The following is a 26,464-nucleotide window of genomic DNA, read 5'->3' on the forward strand; positions in this document are numbered from 1 at the left end:
AGGGTCATGGGAGGTCAACATCGCTAGCGCTAATAGGTGTCACTCATGACTGACTCATAGTCACAGTAAGTCATAGTTAACTCTTGCACTTAACCCAAGCCCCATTCCACAAGCAATCTTAGCGCTAAGACAATTGTAAGCCTCTGTTAAAGTATGGGAGTTATGAACACCATAGTGCTAAGATCTCTTTGTGGAATGGAACCCAGTGAGTGAGTGAGTGAGTGAGTGAGTGAGTGTGGGATTAGGTGAGTGAGTGAGTGAGTGAGTGAGTGAGTGAGTGAGTGAGTGAGTGAGTGAGTGAGTGGGATTGGGTGAGTGAGTGAGTGAGTGAGTGAGTGAGTGAGTGAGTGAGTGAGTGAGTGAAAGAGTGACATGGATATATTCCACTCTTAACAATAGTCCAGTAATATCATAGTGGTGGACACCAGAAATGGATTTCACACATACCCATGGATTGAATCAAACCCAGGCTTTCGTGTCACAAGCAAATGCTTTAACCACTAGGCTATCCCACCGCCCTCATGTCAATGGAGTCTGAAACCACTGCTGTACGTGACAGCACCATGGTGTGAGAGAGCGTGTTCAATTCATCAAGTATTCATGGTCATCCAAACAGAAATATCTATTATCTGGGGATCTCCTTGTGTCATTGACCTACACTTGCGATCATTGATGGTGACATTTTATTCCAAATTGATCACATGGTCTTATTATAAAGCAGGTTATAGATGTAGCTACCATGTTGATTTCTCATTATAGGCAGAATTCTACAGAGCATATTGATCACTGGTCTATGTCAGTTATCAATCAGCTTCATCAGCTTGTGTGGGGACTTTGAACAGTATTCTGGCCACTTTAAGGTGTGGTGTGGTGTGGTGTGGTGTGGTGTGGTGTGATGTGATGTGACGGGAAAGATCTGATGTGAGATGATGTGATGTGAGATGATTTGAGATGATTTGAGATGATGCGATGTAATGTGATGTTATGTGATGTGATGCGATGTAATTTGATGTGATCTGATGTGAGATGATATGATGTGAGATGATGTGATGTGAGATGATTTGAGATGATTTGAGATGATGCGATGTAATGTGATGTTATGTGATGTGATGCGATGAAATTTGATGTGATCTGATGTGAGATGATATGATGTGAGATTATTTGAGATGATTTGAGATGATTTGAGATGATGCTTGGCTTGATCTTGAATGAGAGCCCAAAGTGATGAAGATCTTAGATGTTAACCACGTTGGTGAACCTACGAGCTCGGGTAAGATGCTCTTGATACATGTCATCGATCCCAATTGCGTGGATCGATGCTCATGATGTCAATCACTGGATTGTCTGGTCCAGACTCAATTATTTTACAGACCGCCTTCATGTAGCTGTAATATTGCTGAGTGCAGCATTAAGCAACAAACAAACAAACAAACATTCCACCACAGCATGTCAGCTTAATGTGTGGAAAAGCAAAAAATGAACGTCTTGTTTGTTTGGTGTTAAAATGCCACACTCAGCAATATTTGGGGGTGCCAATCCCATTTTGGTACACCTGATGCTGAGCCCCGTGAGAGATTTCCCAGATGTATACGTTGGATGCCTTGAATATCACAATGTTAAAATATTTTTGTCTGTTTTTCTTGCAAAGAATGAATATACATTGTACAATATACAATGTACCATGAGTATGCTGGGTCATGCATTCTATGTTAAAATCCCAGTCTAATGTACTTGTATAAGCTGTATACACTGAAATTACTCTCTAGAGTTCTTAAGGGGGCACGGGTGGCCTAGTCGTCTAAGGTGCCATGATTCGCTGTCAGAGTTGCATCCCTTGGGCATGCCAGAAACCTATGATTGCGGGTTTGAATCCCGGTTTCACCCCAATTATGTTTCTAGATTTGTCAGCACCATACCCGTGCTCGTGGGTTTCACCGAAGTGGTAAAAGTCTGAGACCTGCATCACTTCAAGCTTTCCTCCCAGATGAAGGTGATACGCCGTGATATAACTGGAATACTGTTAAAAGCGGTGTTAAACCCAACTCACTCACTCACTCACTCACTCACTCACTCACTCGAGTTCTTAAATTGGATTTCAAGTCAAATTAAGTGGTGATTAGAATTGGGTTTTTAGGCACCCTCATATTCCAGCGGCCTGTATATCATGTCTGGATGAGACAAACCACATATTTCCGAGGCAAGGGAGGTAATTTACTATAAAAGTCCAGTGGAGAGACGATTTGTCATTAGGAGGGACATAGAAGGGACGTAACTTGAAATAGCAACTGGTGGTGCTACGATCGAGCCCAAAAATTCAAGCCAAGTTTGGCAAGGGTGGAAACTGGACTTTTACAGTCAGTTAACTCCCTTGCCTGGAGAAGATGGACAAATACGAGACTGACACACCGCTCTTGTACGATGACAAAAAACAACCAAGTCACAGGGTCTGACCACTGATCTCGTCTAGTCATACCATGAAGCAGGTATACTGGAATGCGACATCACAGAGGAATGCCATTATAAACAACAAAGTATTTTGAATTTTCGAACTGCAGCCAGACACATTTTCATGCTATGGTCCTCGTTCCTAACATCATTTAGGCCATAATACCCTAATATTCAAATTTCAGAAAATCAGGTGTTGTTGCTTTCATTGGTTTTCCATCCAAATTAGAACACGTGTGAAGGCAATAGTTTACCAAATTGGCTTCATACAAAAATCCATATCAGAATAGATCTATCAATACAACACATTTCTGCTTGGAGTTGGATTTCCACAAAATCATCCTTTAAAAGTAATCATCATTCTTTTTAAACAGATCATATTTAAATGTAGAATCACAAACAAATTCAAACTTTCCAGTGCTTCCTGGGGAAACTTTATAGATATTACCTGATTACGAAATGTTGAGCAATATTAAGTTCACGACAAGACCAGTTCAATATATTCTGGTCTTCCCAACATGTGCTGTTAACTCTTTGCCTGACTAAAAATAGTCCCAACCATGCTGGGCCCGTGAAGATCCGGGGTAGAAATGATCTTCACCAACCCATGCTTGCCGTAAAAGGCGACTATGCTTGTCGTAAGAGTGAGTGAGTGAGTATGGTTTTACGCCGTTTTTAGCAATATTCCAGCAACATTGCAGCGGGGGACAACAGAAATGGGCTTCACACATTGTACCCATGTCGGGAATCGAACCCAGGTCTTCGGCGTGACGAGCAAACACTTTAACCACTAGGCTGCCCGACCGCCCCTTTGTCGCAAGAGGTGACTAACGGGATTGGGTGGTCATGCTCGCTGACTTGGTTGATGCATGTCATTGATCCCAATTGTGTGGATCGATGCTCATGATATCAATCACTGGATTGTCTGGTCCAGCTGGAATATTACTGAGTGCGGCTTTAAACAACAAACCAACCAACCAATCCTAACCATGCTGAAATTGTATAGCAGCTGGAAATGTAAAAAAAACCAAATACATATATTTATCATATAATGGGTAGGTTTCTCGGAAGGATAAAGCCAACGGATAAAAACGATATCCGTTGGGGTCATATGCGGATAGAGATGCAAATATCAAAGGTCAAGTATGACGACTTTCACTGTTTGTAAACAAACATGGCGTCGCTCTCGTCATTCGGCGATCGAGTCAGAATTAACCATCGGGAATCTGGATAAACTACAGGGATAATTGCTATCATTATCAAAAGAACAGTCTAATATTCTGAGAATCAGTGTCTAACTGTGACGTAGCTAAGGCATTTTATAAGTTTTGGCAACTTTGGAGATATAAATTTTGAAACAATTTTGCCAGGGCACGAGGCATAGCCAAGCGGGATCAGTAGCCATATCTGTGCTTGTAGAACTCGGCGGCTTAAAACCTTCTCCACATATTAAAATAGTTGGATTGGGCTGAACTATGTTTGAATTGTTACCTTGTTTCGTTTTGTCGCTGTGTGTACATCTGACTACACTTCTTAACGTAATGACAGGACAGGCCGACTGTCAACAACGTCTGACCGTGGCCGTGACGTCCCATAGACTAGGGTTAGAGTAGCTTCCCTTTGACAAAGGGCAGTTACTCTAGCGGACATACCGGTGGATTGCCGCAAAAGGCAATTAAAAACAATTGTTGTTTTGCATATATGTTGCTTCGCCACTGTATAAGAAACAGATTTCAGTTGGAACTATATTAGCTACTGTCACTGTCCGACTGACACATCACTTACCCTGTGACGTAATAAATATTAATGCGCGCATTCCAGGAAAACTCGCAATGTTTCGGTAATGTTTGTGAGAGAGGGAAAGCGATTTTGAAGCACAGAATTAAAGAATGACATTATATGATAAAGAGGTTATCACGCTTGTGTGTTTGGGGATGGTAAATATCCTGCATTAGGAATAAACACTATGTATTTAGCTCGCCAAGGCTTGCTAAATACAATGTTTATTCCTAATGCAGGATATTTACCATCCCCAAACACACTCGCGTGATAACCTCTATTTAAGAACATCAGCTGTTTTTTCTGTCACTGCTTGGAAATATGGGTATAGGCCAGCAAATTGGATTCGTACAAAAATCCCTATTAGAATAGAGTTATCAATACAACACATTTCTGCATGGATTTCCACAAAATTTTCCTTTAAATGTAATCATCATTCTTTTTAAACAGATCATATTTAAAAATAGAACTACAAAACGAATTTAAACTTCCTGGGGAATCTTTATCACTATTGCCTGATTACGAAGTGTTGAGCAATATTAAGTTCTGTTATAAAAACTGTTTAATAAATGTATGATAATATTTCTGTTATAAAACTCATTGTCCAGCTAAAAAAAATAAATTAACATGATGAAATTGAATAGCAAATCAAATAAAAAATGCAAAAAAATTATACAACAATCATAAAACATTTCTTCCTTGATAGGCATTCAGAAGTTGGAGTACGAAGTAAGGATTAGAATCTATGGATGAACAACTTCTTTATTACATACCCCAGCGTACCATCAACTCATCAACTTCTGTATATCATCAATCAGCAATCTAAAAAACACCAAAAAATCCTCATCCTAACCGACTCCCTCAGTGGACTACAAGCCCTCAAAAATAAAAACACTAAAAACCGCCCCAAACTAATAAATCAAATACTCAATAGCTCAAACAACTTAACTAAGGTAGGTAAACAAATAGAGTTCATTTGGATCCCCGCCCACGTAGGAATCTTTGGAAATGAAAAGGCAGATAAAGCAGCAAAATTATCCCTTAAACTCCCAGAAATAACCTTAAACTTACCCAGCTCAAAATCAGAAATCAAAAGTGTCACTAAACAAAAAATTAACAAAAAATGGCAAAATATATACCAAAACTCAAATAGCCAAATCAGGAAAGTACTCCCAAAAACCCTAACTAAACCAAAAATACTACACCCATCCAAAAAAATCGACAGAATAATTACCAAACTACAAACAGGCCACACCAAACTAAATAATCACCGTAAAATAGCTAATCTACACACAACAGGAAACTGCCCACATTGCAAACAACAAGAAACACCAGAACACGTACTCATTCACTGCACACACTACCAAACACACCGAACAACACTACAGACCACCCTAAATCTTAAAACCGGACTTACACTAGAATCAATCCTAAATCCACAAAATAAATTAGAAAAATTCAAAGCCTTAGGCATATACCTAATAAAAACAGGACTAATTAGTCGCATTTAAACCCCAAATAAAATATTAAAACCAAAACTACTTTATTAGATAACCACCCAACACACACAGCTCCCTTAGTTCGTCCCCCACCCACTCTTGGCATTCTTTCCAAATCTCAAAATTTCAAAATTACTATATAAGTAACCCCTAAAGCCCCCTCCTGGGTTGCACAAACTCACTTTTCCCCTTTTTGGAAACACATTAAATGGCCTGGCCGGGCCCGTGTGCGACATACGCTTGCAGTCGGAAAGCGCACGTTAAATCTCCAATATAAGTAAGTAACTGTATATCATTTGCTTGATAACGGTGTTAGAACCTACACCGAAACGTCACTCTTAATTGTAATAAAGAAGTTGTTCATCCATAAATTCTTATGCTTACTTAATCATAAAAAATACATTTTACCAAATGAATTCAATGCCATGGTTCAGCACATAATATAATGTCTTGACGATGAGACTGCTCTTTTGACATAAAGCAGTCCTGAGTCATAATTACAAACAAGTTGAGTACATGCGTACTGTTTTTAATGGTTCGTAATATCAAGATGCCGCACACAGACAGAAAAGGCATGAAACTGTGGCCAAAGGGAAGTAACTCTTGTACTAATGAGGTCCCAGGGCAAGATCCAGAACAATGCAATCAATTTGTCAACAAAGAAACGGGAAACAATATTTTTGTCAAAGAAATCAAAACCTCAATTTTTATTATACAGACATAAACTTTGAGTTATCATTTACAAACAATATATAGATTGTGTGCTCATGAATTAAGAAGGCTGGAGCCAAAGAAAAATACAAACTTATATTTTAGCTTTTATTATTTTATTCAAAATAAAGTTATCATGGTGTCAAAATGCTAAGGAGATCAACTTTCAAACCCTGAGTCAATATTCCCAATTGTGATGAGGATGAATACATCAGATGCAGATGTGGATTTCATCTTCTTGTTAATTCATGGAGAAGACAGGGCATGCATGGTCAAAGGGAGATAACTCTATGGTAACATCAATCATTCAGTGGGTGCAAATAGACTTTTTATAGTTCCCATCACTGGTAAATTTAACCAACACCTCCACCAAATTAGCACCCCCAACAATCTTGAAGTTCAGTTATAGGATAAGCTCATATTTGGATCTTCTAGCCCAAACTTGTATTTATTTTGTATTATTGTATTACATTTTAGTATATGATAGTTTCAGTATGTAGACAAGTGTAAGTCGATCTCACTTGACAAGATGGGGTAGCCATGGTTACAGCGTCTACTTGTCACACCAACTTCCCACATGGGGACAATGTTTACTACAGCCAGATAAAGATATGGGGCATTTTTTAACTTCTTCAGAGCCTTATGAAGTTAAAAGTTAAGATAACTTGAATCTGATATTTATGTTTCCGATTCCCACAGTTTCTGACTGATCACTGAGATATTCTTAGTTCTTTTCAAAGAAAGAAAACCGTCATTTTCACACTAAATGCCACAATAAAGCAGCGGTAGAAACTAACATTTTTAGTCCATTAGCGCTTATAATGATAACATAGTGCAAAACCCATAAAAAAACCAAACATTTCTACGACTCAGTATGATACCTTAACTATTGAACAGTGTTGCAAGGACTATAGGACTAGTACCAATTTCTAACACTCCAATAATGTCTGAATCCCGTTGTAGATATACAAATCCTCCAAAATATCAATTATTGAATCTGTTTCCTTTCTCTTAATATGATTCCACCATTGAAGAACATCTTTATCAATGTTAACAGGCAAACAATTATTTCCACTCCATGATGTATTATACTCCCTCACATCCTTATATGGTATTCTCTGGGTCTTGTGGTTTCTGAGGGGGATATTTCTAAGCTTAAACAAAAGCTGAAGACAAGAGAAATTTAAAAGGATACTGTATTCGACATAATAAGCGCTCAGGGCGCTCTCAAAATAAGAAATTGGGGGCTCTTATTAGGATATTATTTTGGTGAAAAACAACAGAGTTGAAAGATCTTTAAATTTTGTGGTTTATGCTGACAGCCTGAAATGTTTATATACAGATATATTTTCCCAGAATTGAATTTCCCATAATTAAGGATGCATATATAACACATGAAATATACAAGAATAAATAAGTTTTGTGTACATTGATCAATCAGAAGGGGTGCTAATTGGGATTGTTCACTAGCAAATGTATTAGCAAATATCGCTGTGTGCGCTTATTATACGGTATGTCTTATTTTACCCTATCTACTAACATGAACAAATCTTAAATCCATTGCATTGCTATACGTATCAATACTTCGAATTTCTAGACATTACATCTTCCCGAGGCAAGGGTGTTTACTGACTATAAAAGTCCAGTTTCAACCCTTGCCGAACTAGGCTTGGATTTCTAAATTTGTGTTCTGATGAGTTCTAAATTGTTGGCTGGACCAACGATCCATGCATAGTGCCATCAAAATCGGGAAACGAATTAGACATCTGGTTAGTAAACTGCCATTCAGATATTGGTCGATTTCAGGATTTGCAAAGCATGTGTACCGTCAACTTGGTGTTGACAGATATTTTCCAAATCTTTTCATGTTTTTAATCAAGGTGCTCAAGTAATTTGATGCACTTAGCGATCTTAAAGCCGTTTTATTACAATATAGATCTTGACTAATGATAAGATCATCATGACTGCACACAGTCATTTTGTTTGAAACAAATGCAAGAAATATGATACCATAATCTGATTGGTCAATAGGAGGGACATAGAAGGCACATAACTCGTAACTGCCACTGGTGGCGTAACGATTGAGCTACGAAATTCCAGTCTGGTTCATCAAGGCTGGAGTGAGTGAGTGAGTGAGTTGGGTTTAACGCCGCTTTTAACAGTATTCCAGTTATATCGCGGCGTGTCAGCTTAATCTGGGAGGAAAGCCCGAAGTGATGCAGGTCTCAGACGTTTACCACTTCGGTGAAACCCACGAGCACGGGTATGGTGCTGACATACCTAGAAACATAATCGGGGCGAACCGGGATTCAAACCCATAATCATAGGTTTCTGGCGTGTCTAAGGGACGCAACTCTGCACAGCAAATCGCCGCTCCTTAGATGACTGGGGCCACCCGTACCCCAGTTAAAGCATGAGGATGCTTTGTTCAATATTATTCAATTATTCCACAAGTTTAAAGAAACTAATTCATCGATAATAATAATCATCATCATCATCATCATCATCATCATCATCATCATCATCAAAATAAGTGCATTTATAATGTGCAAAATTCCAGTCACCAAGTGGATGCTCATAGTCATAGCGCTACACTATTATCACCCTGATTTTCGATTTTCATTCTCAGCTCCCTGGGGACCTATTCTCTTCCCCAGGATCCCCACAAGTTAGTTGTATTATAAACTGCTTTGAAAGTGTTTCTGTTGGATAACTGCTTTGCACCATAATGTGGACGCAAAGTCCAAAGAGATGCAAGTTGTGGACATTCATGTAGGGTGCTGACATATCAAGGATTATAATCTGGGTGGCACAGCCAGCAGATTCTGGCATGGAAAAGGGAAACAACTCTGCAGTGGGAATATCCAGGATAAGAACCTACAACCAGCAGAATGTGGCATGGCAAGGGAAACAACTCTGCAGTGGGAATATACAGGATAAGAACATACAAGCAGCAGATCCTGCCATGGCAAAGGGAAGTAATTCTGAACAGAGAGTTACAAGTCCTTAGGCCACTGAGGAAGATTGTGCAAAACACCTTGAATTTTCAGGACAGGTGAAATAAATACCACAGTGATGTTCTGTAAAGCTAATACACAGGCTTGGTATGGTTGGTTGACAGTGACAACCCATGCACACTGTCAAATGATTGTCAACAAGCGTATAGTTGACAAAGTCATCTATATCCCCTGCCTATTTTATCATGTTATGGTCCCAAACCAGGTAACTAACCCAACATTTCTCTTAGGTGGTGTCAAAATAGCTGCAATGGAAATTCTAAAATAAACATGTCTAAAACTCCTTAATATCAAATGACACTAGTTCAGTATGCGCCTGATATATAGACATGCAATGTTTGGCAAGGAAATATTTAACAGTTTATTTGTTATATGCCTTAAGTAAACCAATCCTATATTAAAACTAAAATCCAACTTGTCATGGAAACATAAACAATAAAACTTTCCAAAAGTGCTATATATCAAAAGGCACCAGTTCAGTATGTGCCCGGTAGACATGCAAAGTTTTGTAAGAAAGTATTTAACGGTTTTTGAGTTACGCTCTGGAAACGAACACCACCCCTGTAGAACCTAAGTCCAACTTATTGCCATGGAAACGTGAAAAATAAAAATTTCTAAATAATTCCTAAATAGCAAGAGGCACCAGTCCAGTATGTGTCTGGTAAACATGCAAAGTTTTGTAAGAAATTATTTAACGTTTTTTGAGTTACGCTCCGGAAACAAAGTCTACCCTATAGAACCTAAGTCCAACTTGTTGCCATGGAAACGTAAAAAATATAAATTTATAAAATTCCTAAATACCAAAAGGCACCAGTTCAGTATGTGCCTAGTAGACATGCAAAGTTTTGTAAGAAAGTATTTAATGGTTTTTGAGTTACGCTCAAACACCACCCTTATTGAACCTAAGTCCAACTTGTTGCATGAAAACGTAAAAAATAAATATTTGTAAAACTCCTAAATAGCAAAAGGCACCAGTTCAGTATGTGTCTGGTAAACATGCAAAGTTTTGTAAGAAATTATTAAACGGTTTTTGAGTTATGCTCCGGAAAGAACAGCACTCTTACAGAACCTAGGTCCAACTTGTTGCCATGGAAAGGTAAAAAATAAAAATTTATAAAGTTCCTAAATAGCAAAAGGCACCAGTTCAGCATGAATCTGATAGACATGCAAAGTTTCATGGAGAAATATTTAACGGTTTCTGAGTTATGCTCCAGAAATGATTTCGGGACGCACGCACACATGCACGGACGGAACCCATTTCTATATCCCCCGCCAACTTCGTTGGGGCGGGGGATAATAAACCAAGTCATACTGGTCCTTACTCTTGACAGTGTGAGTGTGTATGTATGTGTGTGTTCTTGTGTGTGTGTGTGCGTGTGTGTTTGCACAAATATTCAAGCTTTTTGATGATGGCCTGTAAAATAATCACGTCTGGACCAAACAATCCAGTGACTGATATTGTGAAAATGCTAAAAACCATCAGGGTACGATGACACACAATCAACCATATCACCTAGCCATGTCACCGATCTATTTAGTCATCAGCCATGGGTTACTGGGGCCAATTCTAACCAGAATCCTGACAATCAATGGCTACTAATGACCTATGACGTCCCAAAATCCCTGACAATCAATGGCTACTAATGACCTATGACGTCCCGGAATCCCTGACAATCAATGGCTACTAATGACCTATGATGTCCCAGAATCCTGACAATCAATGGCTACTAATGACCTATGACGTCCCAGATTCCCTGACAATCAATGGCTACTAATGACCTATGACGTCCCAGAATCCCTGACAATCAATAGCTACTAATGACCTATGACGTCCCAGAATCCTGACAATCAATGGCTACTAATGACCTCCCAGAATCCTGACAATCAATAGCTACTAATGACCTATGATGTCCCAGAATCCCTGACAATCAATGGCTACTAATGACCTATGACGTCCCAGAATCCTGACAATCAATGGCTACTAATGACCTATGAATCCCCAACCAGCGATTAAATTATGCAAAATAAAAACTGAAACAAAAAATGTTTCCAAACAAAAAAACTTTCTTATAATATAAGCAGGACAAGCTGGAACGCAAGATCAACCAGTTCATAACATCCTCAAACATGTCCAAAGTAAGTACTCCTTAGCTTGTGCATGACCTAGGATTATTTCCACTCTTTGAAAAACAAGAAGAAGAAATGCGTGACATATATGTGTTATGACATATGTACTTACCGGTGAATGGCGTCTATTTCCCACACCTTCAGCTGCATGCCTCCGGTCACCAGCACCAAATTGCCAGACTTTGTTCTTGCACATCCAAGACAGATGATTCTCTCCGTGTCTTCGTCATCAAGAGTGGCAAGGTAGTCTCCGTGTGGTAGAGACCGAACTGAAGACAACACAAAATCACAATACAAGATCCCCGCTAGAACTGGAGCACACTAAAACAGTCATTGATTCAGAGTTTATTTTAAACAATCAGGCGCCAATGTCATAGGCGATTGGAGAATATATTTCGTGTTTCCGTCAAGACAACCGATTTTGTTTGTTTTGTTTGTTGATAAGAGACACACTCAGCAATATTCCAGCTATATGATAAGGCCTGTAAATAATCAATTCTAGACCCTACAAACCAGTGATTGACCTTATGTGCATTGTCCTCCTTGTCGGGTATGATGATATGAATGTTTAATTTGAAGTTTATGTTGTATTTAGTACTATTGCTCTGTTGGAAATGTATTTGCTCAAGGCCCCACCCCGCCTTCAAACTAATACTGGTGTCTCATTGCTGGAAATCTTGCCGAGGGTAATGCTTTAAGCATGTATCATTTGTCTCAGCAATGGGCTAAGGGGAACAACTCTGTCATTCTTCCAGGTTCAAGCAACTTAGCGTCATCTCATGACCAAATGCGCTTACTTCATTGGCTGATGCAGCTTTGTCAGCCATGTTCTTACGAATACAAATATACTGACCCAAATTCCTTCATTGGACTTCCACATTCCTGGGTATAAACCCATGGGAATTCCCAGGTATAATTACATATAATAGCATTGTTTCTGATCATTTAGACCCTTGAACTCAGCGTTTTAGCATACACTGAGAAACATCAGAGAGTTTGACTGCATGATTGTTCAAGAATATCCTCGCTACGACCCATCCTAGTGAACAAAACGTAGAAATGCACATCCACGATCATGGTATGGACTCGATTCGTGTCTAGACTGACATTTACATTAGTATACATTAGACTCGTCTTGATAATCACCTTTCAATGATTGGCCAACTGATCTATGGTTATCAACACACGTAACCGCCACAGGTTCATTAACAACTTCAGAAATCTCTCCTGTCACATTTATCGTGTCGGACCTTTTGGCGTCTTATACTTGATGTAAATGTATTACAACGCGCAGTCATTGTGACTTACTTTCTGAGGTAGTTCTAAACAGGCCTTTCTCACCCAATGAGTGTGAGTGAGTGAGTATGGTTTTACGCCGCTTTTAGCAATATTCCAGCAATATCACGGCGGGGGACACCAGAAATGGGCTTCACACATTGTACCCATGTCGGCCCCAATGAGTGTGAGTGAGTGAGTTTGATTTAACGCCGTTTTTAGCAAAATTCCAGCAATATCACGGCGGGGGACACCAGAAATGGGCTTCACACATCAAACCCGGGTCTTCGGCGTGACGAGCGAACGCTTTAACCACTAGGCTACCCGACCTCCCCTCTCACCTAATGATGATTATTTGAATACATTTCTTGTAAACAAACTACAACAGATGTTCCTGGAAAACAAGTTGAGCATACATATGCTTATGTCACCTTTCTTTTTGGGGAACTCTTTTATTCCGCAATACAGCTGGTTGTTGCATGGTTGTAAACATGAAGTACCACATATAGATCTACTGCTACACCCCTCGAGGTATAAAATAGTGATATAAAAAATTATATATAAAAAAAAATTATATTAAATTATTCACGTTCACTTTGTGGGAGCTCATTGGAGTATGAACCTTCATAGAGTAAAGGCCAAACACTGACACAAAATCTCTATGAGCTGGAGAGACCCCCTGTGGGTGCCATCTTGTTTTGGCTCCTACTGATACTACTGTATGGACAACTACTTTACATGCAAAGAATGGCATTGAGCAAATTTGACTGGAAATCAAACTCAAATTTAACAACTTTTGCCAGTGGTTAATTTTGGTTGGTTTTTTTCAGTAATGACATATGAACATGAGAATTCATTCTGCACACATATTTGTCTGTTATCGAAAATGTCTAGGTGTAATTAGATTAGGGGATTTTCCTACTGGCCTATAGAGTAAAGGCCGTAAGAACGTCAACTCTTAAGCGCAATAAACCAAGTCACTGAGCCTGACTACCTGACTCTGACAAGCATAGGTAATTGGGGGCCAACCGTTACCCAGAATCACCAGTATAAGTAAAGCAATACATCCATCTTATTTAATGAGACTGCTAAAGCCCCTGTTGGACCGACTTACTGTTGATGTAGCCGAGGCCGTTGTCGAGGTCGTAGCTGGAGGCCACAAGGAGGTCCTCGAAGCAGCAGATGGCGTCAGTAGAGGCAAACTCGTCTGTGTGGTTCGGTAACTTCTTCACGATGCCTGAAACAAGCATGGGGATGACACTGATAAAGTCAGCCAAATGAGTGAGTGAGTGAGTTAGGTTTGATGCTACTTTGAACAGTGTTCCAGTTATATCACAGCGTGTTAGCCTAACGTGGGAGGAAAGCCCTAAGTGATTGACGTCTCATGTGTTTACCACTTTGGTGAAACCAGCGAGCACGGGTATGGTGCTGACAAACCTAGAAACAAAGGTTTCTCACGTGTCTAAGGGACACAACTCTGCACAGTGAACTGTGGTGCCTTAGACGACTGGGGCACCGGTGTCCCCACAGCCAAATATGGATGTAGGTTAACTGCCCTGGAAATGTCAAACTCTTAAATGGCTGAAAACTGGCTTTCTCAGGTTTCACTTGCAGGCTTTGGACACTGGACATTCAAATCAATAATTGTGGCTAAAATATGTCAAATTAGTTGATTTTTAGAACTTTCAAGACAAATCTAAGATTATATATTGTACTTTTTTATTTACATCTCCTAAAAAAATCTACTTTGGTCCAAGACTTGTTCGCATTCAGATTAGAAAAACACATGCCACAACCATCTCTTAAGCCACTAACATGTTATATTCCACTGCTATCAAATATTGGCCATATCCCTTACCTCTCTTCCACTCCAGGAGCTTGATATTGATGGCATCGTCCCCATAGAACACCATGTGCTTGAACACCGCTAGAGATCGGATGAACCTCGGGGTCACCAGAGCTCCAGACACTGATCTGAGTTTCTCCGACTCATACATACACGCCAGGCTGTTATCTCTGATCTGGAACACTTTGACCACACCGGTCGACGACGTGCTGAAGATGTGATTGTCTGCGATCTGGAAACAAAATTGACGGAATAAAACACTGAGGTTTCAGTTTGCAATTTGCTGGTTTTGTTTGTTGGTTTGTTGCTTAACACAGCACTCAGCAATATTACAGCTCTATGATAGTGGTCTGTAAATAATTGCCCTGAACCAGATAATCCAGTGACTGACATCATAAACATCAATCTACCCAACTAGGGTATGATGATATGCATCAAACAAGTCAGCGAGCCTGACCACTCGATCCTGTTAGTCGCCTCTTACGACAAGCATAGTTTGAAGACAAATTCTCACCTGATATCATTTAATGTGTATAGGTTATTAGAAGGAAGTATGTAGCCAATCTACAGTGGCCCATAAGGGACATGGAGTCTGTTTTTTCCATATTTTGATATTTCACTTACTGTTATCGTTACCTTTTGCAAATTAACACGATTTGTCATACAAATATGTGATAAATCATGAATAAAGACACAAAAACGAAAATGGCAAAAACAAAAGCGAAAATGGCAAAAACTAAAATGAAAATACAGAAAACTATTTTCACCGCTGTGATAATATTTCCCCTGCGGAGGAAATAGTTTTCACCGCGGTAGAAATATTATCACTGCGGCGGAAATAGTTTTCTGTATTTTCAGTTTAGTTTTTGACATTTTCGTTTTTATTTTTGACATTTTCGTTTTTGTTTTTGACATTTTCAATTTAGTTTTTGACATTTTCGCTTCACATTTCAGCGATTCAATAGCTACTTGAAAGTACATTTTGCATGTTTTCGGTTGTTTTTATACATGATTTATCACATATTTGTATGACAAATTTTGTTAATTTGCAGAAGGTTAAGATGAATGTAAGTGAAAGTAATATTGAAAAACAGACTCCATGTCCCTTATGGGCCACTGTACCAATCAGATGAATAGATTATTTAACAGGTAGTGAAAAACAATTTTGAATTGTCAAAGTGTTTCTGAAAGCCGATATTTCTTGTTTAACACCACACAAGGAATATTCCAGATACATCACAGCGGGCTGTTAATAATCGGGAGACAGATATTATCATGAACGCCACACTGTCCAGGTACAATGAGATGCTTTCAACTGTATTCAACCGTCACATCCCATTCAGTTGCCTCTTATGACAGCATTGGTTGTTGGAGACCATTTCTTACCCCGACTCCCCCACGGGACAAAGTGTTCCGGTACAAAAGTTGTAGACAATCATATGTGCACTGACCTTTATCGCAGTGACAGCTCCCTCAAAGGCGATGACAGAGTCAAGATTCTCCATTGGTTGTTGGAGACCATTTCTTACCCCGAATCCCCCACGGGAGAAAGGGTTCCGGTACAAAAGTTGTAGACAATCATATGTGCACTAACCTTTATGGCAGTGACAGCTCCTTCAAAAGCCATGCCAGAGTCAAGATTCTCCATTGGTTGTTGGAGGCCATTTCTTACCCCGAATCCCCTACGGGAGAAAGTGTTCCGGTACAAAAGTTGTAGACAACATAGGTGCACTAACCTTTATGGCAGTGACAGCTCCTTCAAAGGCGATGACAGAGTCAAGATTCTCTTGGTTGTTGGAGACCATTTCTTACCCCGAATCCCCCACGGGAGAAAGTGTTCCGGTACAAAAGTTGTAGACAATCATATGTGCACTAACCTTTATGGCAGTGACAGCTCCTTCAAAAGCGATGACAGAGTGAAGATTCTCCCCAGTCTCCATGTCCCATATCTCCATCTTGCCACCATCTGTAATTGATATGATCCTATATAGAGGATATTACCGTATTCGACATAATAAGCGCCCACAGTGATATTTGCCAATATATTGACAAGCGAACAATCCCAATTAGCACCCCTTCCGATTAATCAATGTACACAAGACTTGTTTATTTGCGTATAATACGCACTCATGTGTTATATGCACCCTTAGTTATTGGCAATTAAATTCTGGAAAATTATATCTGGCGTATATAAACATTTCAGGCTGTCAGCATAAACCACAAAATTTACAATCTTTCAGCTCTGTTTTTTTTTCTCACCCAAATAATATTCTCATAAGAGCCCCCTATCTCTATAATTTTGAGAGCGCCCTGGGCGCTTGCTACGTCAAATACGGTATATCAGTGTCATTGTCATATTGTGTCATACAATGTCATACACCCATGCCTAAATTCTGGTATCTCGTGTGGGAAATACCAGAATTTAGACAGTCGTGTCATAAACATAGTATGACATGAGTGATTGAGTGAGTGAGTATGGTTTTACGCCGCTTTTAGCAATATTCCAGCATTATCGCGGCGGGGGACACCAGAAATGGGCTTCACACATTGTACCCATGTCGGGAATCGAACCCGGGTCTTCGGCGAGACGAGCGAACGCTTTAACCACTAGGCTACCCGACCGCCCCTAGTATGACATGAACATGAACATAATGTTCTATTTATTACCGAAGAACATGTCTACATACAAACAAATTTTAGTGGCAACAGCAGCAGATCCTCAATGATCGATGACATGAACAATCTTCAGCTATGACGTCGTTTCTAGTGTGATGTCATTCTGACCTCATGTCACAATAACATTCGCATGACGTCAACAATGCCGTCTACATGACGGAAACAATACACTGATGTGATATGACCCTAGGGCACATGATTTTTATTAACCCCAATATGTTTGCCCTCGTAGGTAAAAAATTACAAAGTAACATGTCTGCATTTAGAGTGAGTTGGGTTTAATGCCGCTTTTAACATTATTCCAGTTATATCACGGCGTGTCAGCTTAATGTGGGAGGAAAGCCTGAAGTGATGCAGGTCTCAGACGTTTACCACTTGGCGAAACCCACGAGCACGGATATGGTGCTGACAAACCTAGAAACATATTCGGGGCAAACCGGGATTCGAACCCACAATCATAGGTTTCTGGCGTGACCAAGGGACGCAACTCTGCAAAGTGAATCGCGGTGCCCTAGACGACTGGTCCCGTGCCCCCTTCTGCATTTAGAAAAAGCTTAAGAGATATATATTTACCACAGTTTGGAGTCGTCTACTTTTTTAGTTTAGTGCATTATGCTAATATACAATCTCTTCGGCAACCCAAATTATATATAACTTTACTCAGAGACAAACAATTAGTGAGAGGAATGTGTAGTGAGTGAGTGAGTGAGTATGGTTTTACGCCGCTTTTAGCAATATTCATGCAATATCACGGCGGGGAGAGGAACGTGTAAATTTCGAATGTCTCTTCACAACTTCCGTGTCAACATTATTCGTTAAAGGTCAATGTTAAATAGAGAATCTCACCCTCGTGTCTTTTGATATCAAATATATCAACACGAGTTGATAAAAGAAGAAAAATTCCAAGGCTTGCCGAGGATTTTTGCCACTTTTATCATCTCGTGTTGATATATTTGATATCAAAAGACATGAGGGTGAGATTTTATTTATCATCCAACATCATTCTTTCAACTTTTTCAATTTGTAGACAGTAATTAGAAGTGTCTTCAGTGTAAAAAGTACTGCAAACCACTTCAGTAGCAGAGCCATTAGCGATGTCATTTGATTGTGACATGGTAACCAGTGATGTCACAATGGTCTGCAAAGCATTGTGATGTAATTTCATTGCAGCGATATCTACAGTGTAGATATCGCTTGATCTCATCCAAGCGATATCTCCTGTGGGAGCCAGTTTTGGATGATAAATATACTTCATACAGAATCTACATGTAAAGAATGTGACCTTCATTTAGATAAGGGTGAATAGGTGAAGGGTGAATACTATGTCTTTTTTGTATGTAAGAAATATATTCACTAAAGAAATAGTTTTTTTACCTCATTACAAAAATATTATAAAGGTAATATTACGTTTGAAAATTTATTTAACTCCTGTGATATTAACGTACTACGCTTATTTGATAGCTTTATATTTATGTAAATATTTATAATGAGATCATCAAAGATGTAACACTCTGGACATCTGGCCTAAAATATAATTTATCTTACATCTGTACTATAAGCCATGTGGTGAGTGAGTGAGTGTGGTTTTAAGCCGCTTTTAGCAATATTCCAGCAATATCACGGCGGGGGACACCAGAAATGGGCTTCACACATTGTACCCATGTCGGGAATCGAACCCGGGTCTTTGGCGCGATGAGCAAATGCTTTAACCACTAGGCTACCCGACATTCCGCATGGGTGAAGACATAAGAACATATTCATAGTCCCAACATACATGTATGATTCGTTTTTTTCAGTAGCCATGAACAGCCACATGAAGACAAAAATGACCACAATACATTTTTATAATCAGAGGATGGGCTGCAAACAGCCTACTATATCATTGTATTGAAAAAGAAACAAAGGGAGGTAACTGTAACTGCACCTGTTCCTGTCAGGATGAGGCCCTTCTGGTTACAGGCCAGTCTGGTGATGGGGTTGTATGTGTACACCGACTTCAGTATGGCCCCTGAAACAGGAAGATGATTGTGTTGAGTCTTCCTCAGCTCTGAACAATACAGGTGTATATCCAGACATGCTCAGAGGCCTATATTTAGCCCCAAAGCCGGAGCAAACGTCAATAAAAATTCTCAAATTGGAATTTAAAATATCCCCAATCGTGTTAATATTGTTATAACTTATGTTATGGCTTTGTAGAGGTAACTGATACAGGTAACCGTATATATCAGTCAGTTAACTCCCTTGCCTCAGGAAGATAGCATGAACAGGGGGTCCCAGGCTTGTGATATTTGACACACTTCACTTGATTTCCAAGAATGTTACTGGTCCCGAATCACTGGACAATATGTCACATGCTCAGAAGCATCGAGCCTCCCAGAAATGGGGATTTCTATGTTAGAGTGAAGAACATCAACCACTGACAACCTGAACATTGAGTTTATTTGTTACCATTATAGAAATATCAGTTGAATATGGAATCTACCATTTGGATTACTTCAATTATTTAAATAGTGATATATTTTTGCTTCACAAACGACTCGCAATGTAAATTATTTGCATTCATTTTCAATTTGAATGCATGCGTATTGGACACAGTATCTGGTAAAACCTTGTAATAAATATTTCAATAGCAATGTTCAAACAAAGGGTGGGCCCATCATTAATCTACGGTTCTTGAAGTCTGGTGTTATAGCATTTGAATCTGGGACCCCCTAAATTTTCATCTTTTAACATAAGGGTTATGACAAGGACCTCTAGACTTTACTGCTTAATTTCTCACACTAAACAGTCAATTCAAAAACAAATGACTGGTTACCTAATCTGTTGGTAGTATCTTTTAATTTTTCCAATTTACCACTATCAGATGATTAAGCTTTTGGCAACAGTGGGTCAATACATAAAGATATACAGCAGTGTTTGAAATTAAGCTTGAAAAGTAAGGGGTCCTTCACAAAAGTATTTGTTATAAACGTAGTTTACTGTAATTCCGAACACTCTATTTTACATTTTGTTTCTTTTAACTTCTGAAAATACTCTCTCTTGCATGTTTATCTCAATTGATTATATGTATATCTACAAAATTTCCTCTCTTCCGTCCGCCACTACACGTGTCTGCGTTCGCTTTTGTTCATTCCAACTTTTTGTTTTAACCAGGTTGTCCGGATTTTATCTGAATATTATAATTGCAGAGCAACATACAGGAACATTAATACTATGCTGCCTCTAGCAACACTTGCCAGTGCCTGGAGCAACATACAGGAACAGTAATACTATGTTGCCTCTAGCAACACTTGCCAGTGCCTGGAGCAACGTACAGGAACAGTAATACTATGCTGCCTCTAGCAACACTTGCCAGTGCCTGGAGCAACGTACAGGAACAGTAATACTATGCTGCCTCTAGCAACACTTGCCAGTGTCAGGAGCAACATACAGGAACAGTAATACTATGCTGCCATCTTGTAACACTTGCCAGTGTCAGGAGCAACATACAGGAACAGTAATACTACGCTGCCTCTAGCAACACTTGCCAGTGCCTGGAGCAACATACAGGAACAGTAATACTATGCTGCCTCTAGCAACACTTGCCAGTGCCTGGAGCAACATACAGGAACAGTAATACTATGCTGCCTCTAGCAACACTTGCCAGTGCCTGGAGCAACATACAGGAACAGTAATACTATGCTGCCTCTAGCAACACTTGCCAGTGCCAGGAGCAACATACAGGAACAGTAATACTATGCTGCCTCTAGCAACACTTGCCAGTGTCAGGAGCAACATACAGGAACAGTAATACTATGCTGCCTCTAGCAACACTTGCCAGAGCCAGGAGCAACGTACAGGAACAGTAATACTATGCTGCCTCTAGCAACACTTGCCAGTGCCAGGAGCAACATACAGGAACAGTAATACTATGCTGCCTCTAGCAACACTTGCCAGTGCCTGGAGCAACATACAGGAACAGTAACACTATGCTGCCTCTAGCAACACTTACCAGTGCCTGAAGCAACATACAGGAACAGTAATACTATGCTGCCTCTAGCAACACTTGCCAGTGCCTGAAGCAACATACAGGAACAGTAATACTATGCTGCCTCTAGCAACACTTGCCAGTGCCTGAAGCAACATACAGGAACAGTAACACTATGCTGCCTCTAGCAACACTTGCCAGTGCCTGAAGCAACATACAGGAACAGTAACACTATGCTGCCTCTAGCAACACTTGCCAGTGCCTGGAGCAACATACAGGAACAGTAATACTATGCTGCCTCTAGCAACACTTGCCAGTGCCTGGAGCAACATACAGGAACAGTAACACTATGCTGCCTCTAGCAACACTTGCCAGTGCCAGGAGCAACATACAGGAACAGTAACACTATGCTGCCTCTAGCAACACTTGCCAGTGCCAGGAGCAACACACAGGAACAGTAATACTATGCTGCCTCTAGCAACACTTGCCAGTGCCAGGAGCAACATACAGGAACAGTAACACTATGCTGCCTCTAGCAACACTTGCCAGTGCCTGAAGCAACATACAGGAACAGTAATACTATGCTGCCTCTAGCAACACTTGCCAGTGCCTGGAGCAACACACAGGAACAGTAATACTATGCTGCCTCTAGCAACACTTGCCAGTGCCAGGATAAACATACAGGAACAGTAATACTATGCTGCCTCTAGTAACACTTGCCAGTGCCTGAAGCAACATACAGGAACAGTAATACTATGCTGCCTCTAGCAACACTTGCCAGTGCCTGGAGCAACATACAGGAACAGTAATACTATGCTGCCTCTAGCAACACTTGCCAGTGCCAGGAGCAACATACAGGAACAGTAATACTATGCTGCCTCTAGCAACATGATGCTGTATAGCCCAGACACAAGGGAGGGACTGGCAGTGCTATAAATAGATCTGGCTGTTGTAGGTAGTAGTCCCTCATGGAACACTTCATGACCAGGCCAATATTGTTGACAGCAGCCAGTAAAATGTCTACCACCACCAGCACCACCACCATCACTATAACCACCACCACCACCACCACCACCACCACTACCACTATAACCACCACCACCACCATCACCACTACTACCACCACCACTACCACCATCACCACCATCACTATAACCATCACTATAACCACCACTACTACCACCACTACAACCACAACCACAACCACCACCACAACTACTACCACAATCACAACCACTTCCATCACCACTACCACCACCACTACCACACTGATACAACTACCACTACAACCACCATAACTACCACACTGCTACCACTACAAACACCATTACTACCACAGCACTACTACTACAATCGCCATCTGTGGTCCACTAATAAAGGCGACCAACCTGTTGCAATGTCCCAGATCTTAAAGGAGCAGTCCACTATGGCAAACACCAACCTGTGGCAATGTCCCAGATCTTAAAGGAGCAGTCCACTATGGCAGGTGACCAACCTGTTGCAATGTCCCAGATCTTAAAGGAGCGGTCCACTATGAAAGCTACCTACCTGTTACAATGTCCCAGATCTTAAAGGAGCAGTCCAATATGAAGGCTACCTACCTGTTGCAATGTCCCAGATCTTAAAGGAGCAGTCCACTATGAAAGCTACCTACCTGTTACAATGTCCCAGATCTTAAAGGAGCAGTCCACTATGAAGGCTACCTACCTGTTGCAATGTCCCAGATCTTAAAGGAGCAGTCCAATATGAAGGCTACCTACCTGTTGCAATGTCCCAGATCTTAAAGGAGCAGTCCACTATGAAGGCTACCTCCCTGTTGCAATGTCCCAGATCTTAAAGCAGCAGTCCACTATGAAAGCTACCTACCTGTTGCAATGTCCCAGATCTTAAAGGAGCAGTCCACTATGAAGGCTACCTACCTGTTGCAATGTCCAAGATCTTAAAGGAGCAGTCCACTATGGCAGGCAACCAACCTTCATGACCAGGCCAATATTGTTGACAGCAGCCAGTAAAATGTCTACCACCACCACCACCACCACCACCATCACTATAACCACCACCACCACCACTACCACCACCACCACCACCACCATCACCACTACTACCACCACCACTACCACCATCACCACCATCACTATAACCACCACTACTACCACCACTACTACCACAATCACAACCACTTCCATCACCACTACCACCACCACTACCACACTGATACAACTACCACTACAACCACCATAACTACCACACTGCTACCACTACAAACACCATTACTACCACAGCACTACTACTACAATCACCATCTGTGGTCCACTAATAAAGGCTACCTACCTGTTGCAATGTCCCAGATCTTAAAGGAGCAGGCCACTATGAAGGCTACCTACCTGTTGCAATGTCCCAGATCTTAAAGCAGCAGGCCACTATGAAGGCTACCTACCTGTTGCAATGTCCCAGATCTTAAAGGAGCAGTCCACTATGAAGGCTACCTACCTGTTGCAATGTCCCAGATCTTAAAGGAGCAGTCTGTTGATCCGCTGATGACAAGCCTGTGGTGAGGTGGCTTGCCAGCCAGATAACCTACAACACAAGAATCAGATACATCAATAGCGGTCTACACATCCAACAAGAGCATTCTCTACAGTCGAGTTGGGCTTAACTCTCCTTTCCACATGTATTTCAGTTATATTGTGGCATGTCCATTTAATCGAAAGTCCGAGGTGAGGCAGGTCTTAGACGTTCAGTTTGCCTCATTTCAGGTAGAGCAAATAAAGACGTTGTACTCAACAATAAAGATCGTCATTACTTCATGGGTTTCAGTACAATCTGATCCTCCGCCCACTGCTGTGAACTGTAGTCAGTATTTGTACCAACACATAAAGCCACACCCTTGCTCCAGTGACAGAGAAACTAGTGAGTGATCTGACCAGTGAGTGTTGAGAATACATCACACAAACAGCAACATTTCTCATGCAACATGTGTCACAGCCTTCCGGATATCTACTCTACTGTGCTGCTTCAATATCAGGATACAGAACGGTTAACAGAGTAGGACTCATCGACTTGAGCATCTTCCTGAGTCAAGGGCGCTAACTGATTATATAAGTCCAGGATCGACCCTCGCCGAACTAGGCTGGAATTTTGGAGTTACGTTTTGGCTAGACTAACAAGTCTATGCATTGTCCAGTCAAAATCGTGTAATGAAATCATGTTCATAAACTGCTGTGCAGATTTCGGTCGATTATAGGATTTGCAAAGCATGTGTATCTTTTCATGTATTTTATCAAGGGGCTCAAGTAATATGATGCACTTTGCAAGGAAAGACCCATCTTTTAACAAAATAGATCTTGATCACCGATCAGATCATCTTGACTGGCCGCTGCCATTTTCTTTGAAGCAAATGCAAGTAATATGATAGGTGAAATCTGATTGGTCAATAGGAGAGACATAACTCATAACGTAATAGCCACTGGTGGCGCTTTGATCGAGCCACAAAATTCCAGCCTAGTTCGGCAAGGGTGAAAACTGGACTTCTAAGGATAACTCCCTTGCCTCAGGAAGATGTTCCATAAGTTACACACAACCCCACAACAACATGCATCATGACTACAAGACATACGGGCCGAATGTATTCATGGGCAATGGAGGAACATAGCTTATCCAAAACGGTGAAATATTTATGATGTTAGCACAGGTATAGTTGAGGGTGCCAATCCCCCCATCCCTTGAATCCCGAATACCAAATTTTCACTGTGATTCTCTTTGCTCATCCATAGAGCATAGAGAATGGGGTGCAATTTGAAGTTAAATTTCAGAAAAAATAAAGAACATATACTATACAGTGATTCCTCGATATACTTCAGTCATAAAGGACATGTTACCATCTCTAATATCCTCTATATAGACCTTGAATCCCACGTACCAAAAATGGTCAGTCGCCTCATAGTTTTACGACTGACAGAATACATAATTCAAATTTAAGGTAACAAAGGGACATTACTCTCTGTTGCGTAATAGTGAGTGAGTGAGTTGGGTTTAACGCCGCTTTTAACACTATTCCAGTTATGTCACGGCTTAATGTGGGAGGAAAGCCCGAAGTGATGCAGGTCTTAGAAGTTTACCACTCCCGTGAAACCCACGAGCATGGGTATGGTGCTGACAAACCTAGAAACATAATCGGGGCGAACCGGGATTTGAACCCACAATCATAGGTTTCTGGCGTGCCCAAGGGACGCAACTCTGCACAGCGAATTGTGGGATCTCAGACAACTGGGCCACCTGTGTCCCCAAAAGTGCAATACTATAGCAATAGCTAAAAAGCCCCCAGTAACCCTTCTGAACACAAATGCAACACAAACACAGATAGTTGAGACCGACCTGACTTTTGTGAAGCTTGCTCTGACAGGAGAAACACAGTTGTCACACTGCCAGTATGTCCACCAAGGTTTCGGAGTTGTCTCCCTTCCTCGAGGTCCCATACCTTCAATGTTGTGTCTCGACTGAAAAAAATAAACTTCTGATGATGGCACATATCTTTAAAATATGCAATGCAAACCACAGAACTGGATCAAAGCAATATTCAGGAAAATGAAAAACGCTTTCACCAATAAGTTGAAACTCAATGGAATCAGAGACCATATTCCGATATTTGGTCTCTGATCAAATCATGTGGCATGAAAAATGACTTCAAAAAGACGAAAACATGTGATATAAATCTTTGAATGTTGTCTTTCTAGTTGATAGGCATTTGGAAGCTCGAAGGTCATGAAGACATGAAACGTTTGATGGACAACAATTTCTTTGTTCTGCAAAATTCAAGAATGTTCTATTGATCAGGTTTCAAATTTTTAAGCGAGAATTTGTCAAAATATGTTTCGAAGCGTAGTCGCCAATTTGAAATTAGTGCCGTAAAGTACGAGAAAGCCGCCTTCTGATTGGCTAATGTTGACTTCATGTCAGTAATTCCATTGGTCGGTCAGAGTTAGCGAAAGGTCGGTCTGACGTGACCCGTAATGGGATGACCTCAGATCTTTGTTTAGCAGCAGCGAGAACTAAGATCGGATTTTAATGACATTTTAATGAGATCTGAGGATATCCCAGTACGGGCCATGTCAGAAAGACTTTT

At 40.6% G+C, this 26,464-nt stretch overlaps 1 protein-coding gene across 2 annotated transcripts in view; it reads right to left on the reverse strand.

Moving 5' to 3' along the window:
- The window catches only part of LOC139470832 (WD repeat-containing protein 5-like), a 97,568-nt gene that overhangs the window by 57,697 nt on the left and 13,407 nt on the right, over nt 1-26,464 (reverse strand). For both annotated transcript variants that reach the window (XM_071253145.1, XM_071253146.1), the window contains exons 5-11: nt 25,717-25,838; nt 23,833-23,919; nt 19,300-19,383; nt 16,577-16,665; nt 14,712-14,931; nt 13,968-14,090; nt 11,691-11,847 (exon numbers count right to left, since the gene is read on the reverse strand). In XM_071253145.1, coding sequence (XP_071109246.1) covers nt 11,691-11,847; nt 13,968-14,090; nt 14,712-14,931; nt 16,577-16,665; nt 19,300-19,383; nt 23,833-23,919; nt 25,717-25,838 — 882 coding nt within the window. The remainder of the gene's footprint in view (nt 1-11,690; nt 11,848-13,967; nt 14,091-14,711; nt 14,932-16,576; nt 16,666-19,299; nt 19,384-23,832; nt 23,920-25,716; nt 25,839-26,464) is intronic.

The sequence above is a fragment of the Haliotis cracherodii genome, unplaced genomic scaffold (genome assembly GCF_022045235.1).
Source record: "Haliotis cracherodii isolate W230 unplaced genomic scaffold, xgHalCrac1.p SCAF_21, whole genome shotgun sequence".
Classification (NCBI taxonomy): Eukaryota; Metazoa; Mollusca; class Gastropoda; order Lepetellida; family Haliotidae; genus Haliotis; species Haliotis cracherodii.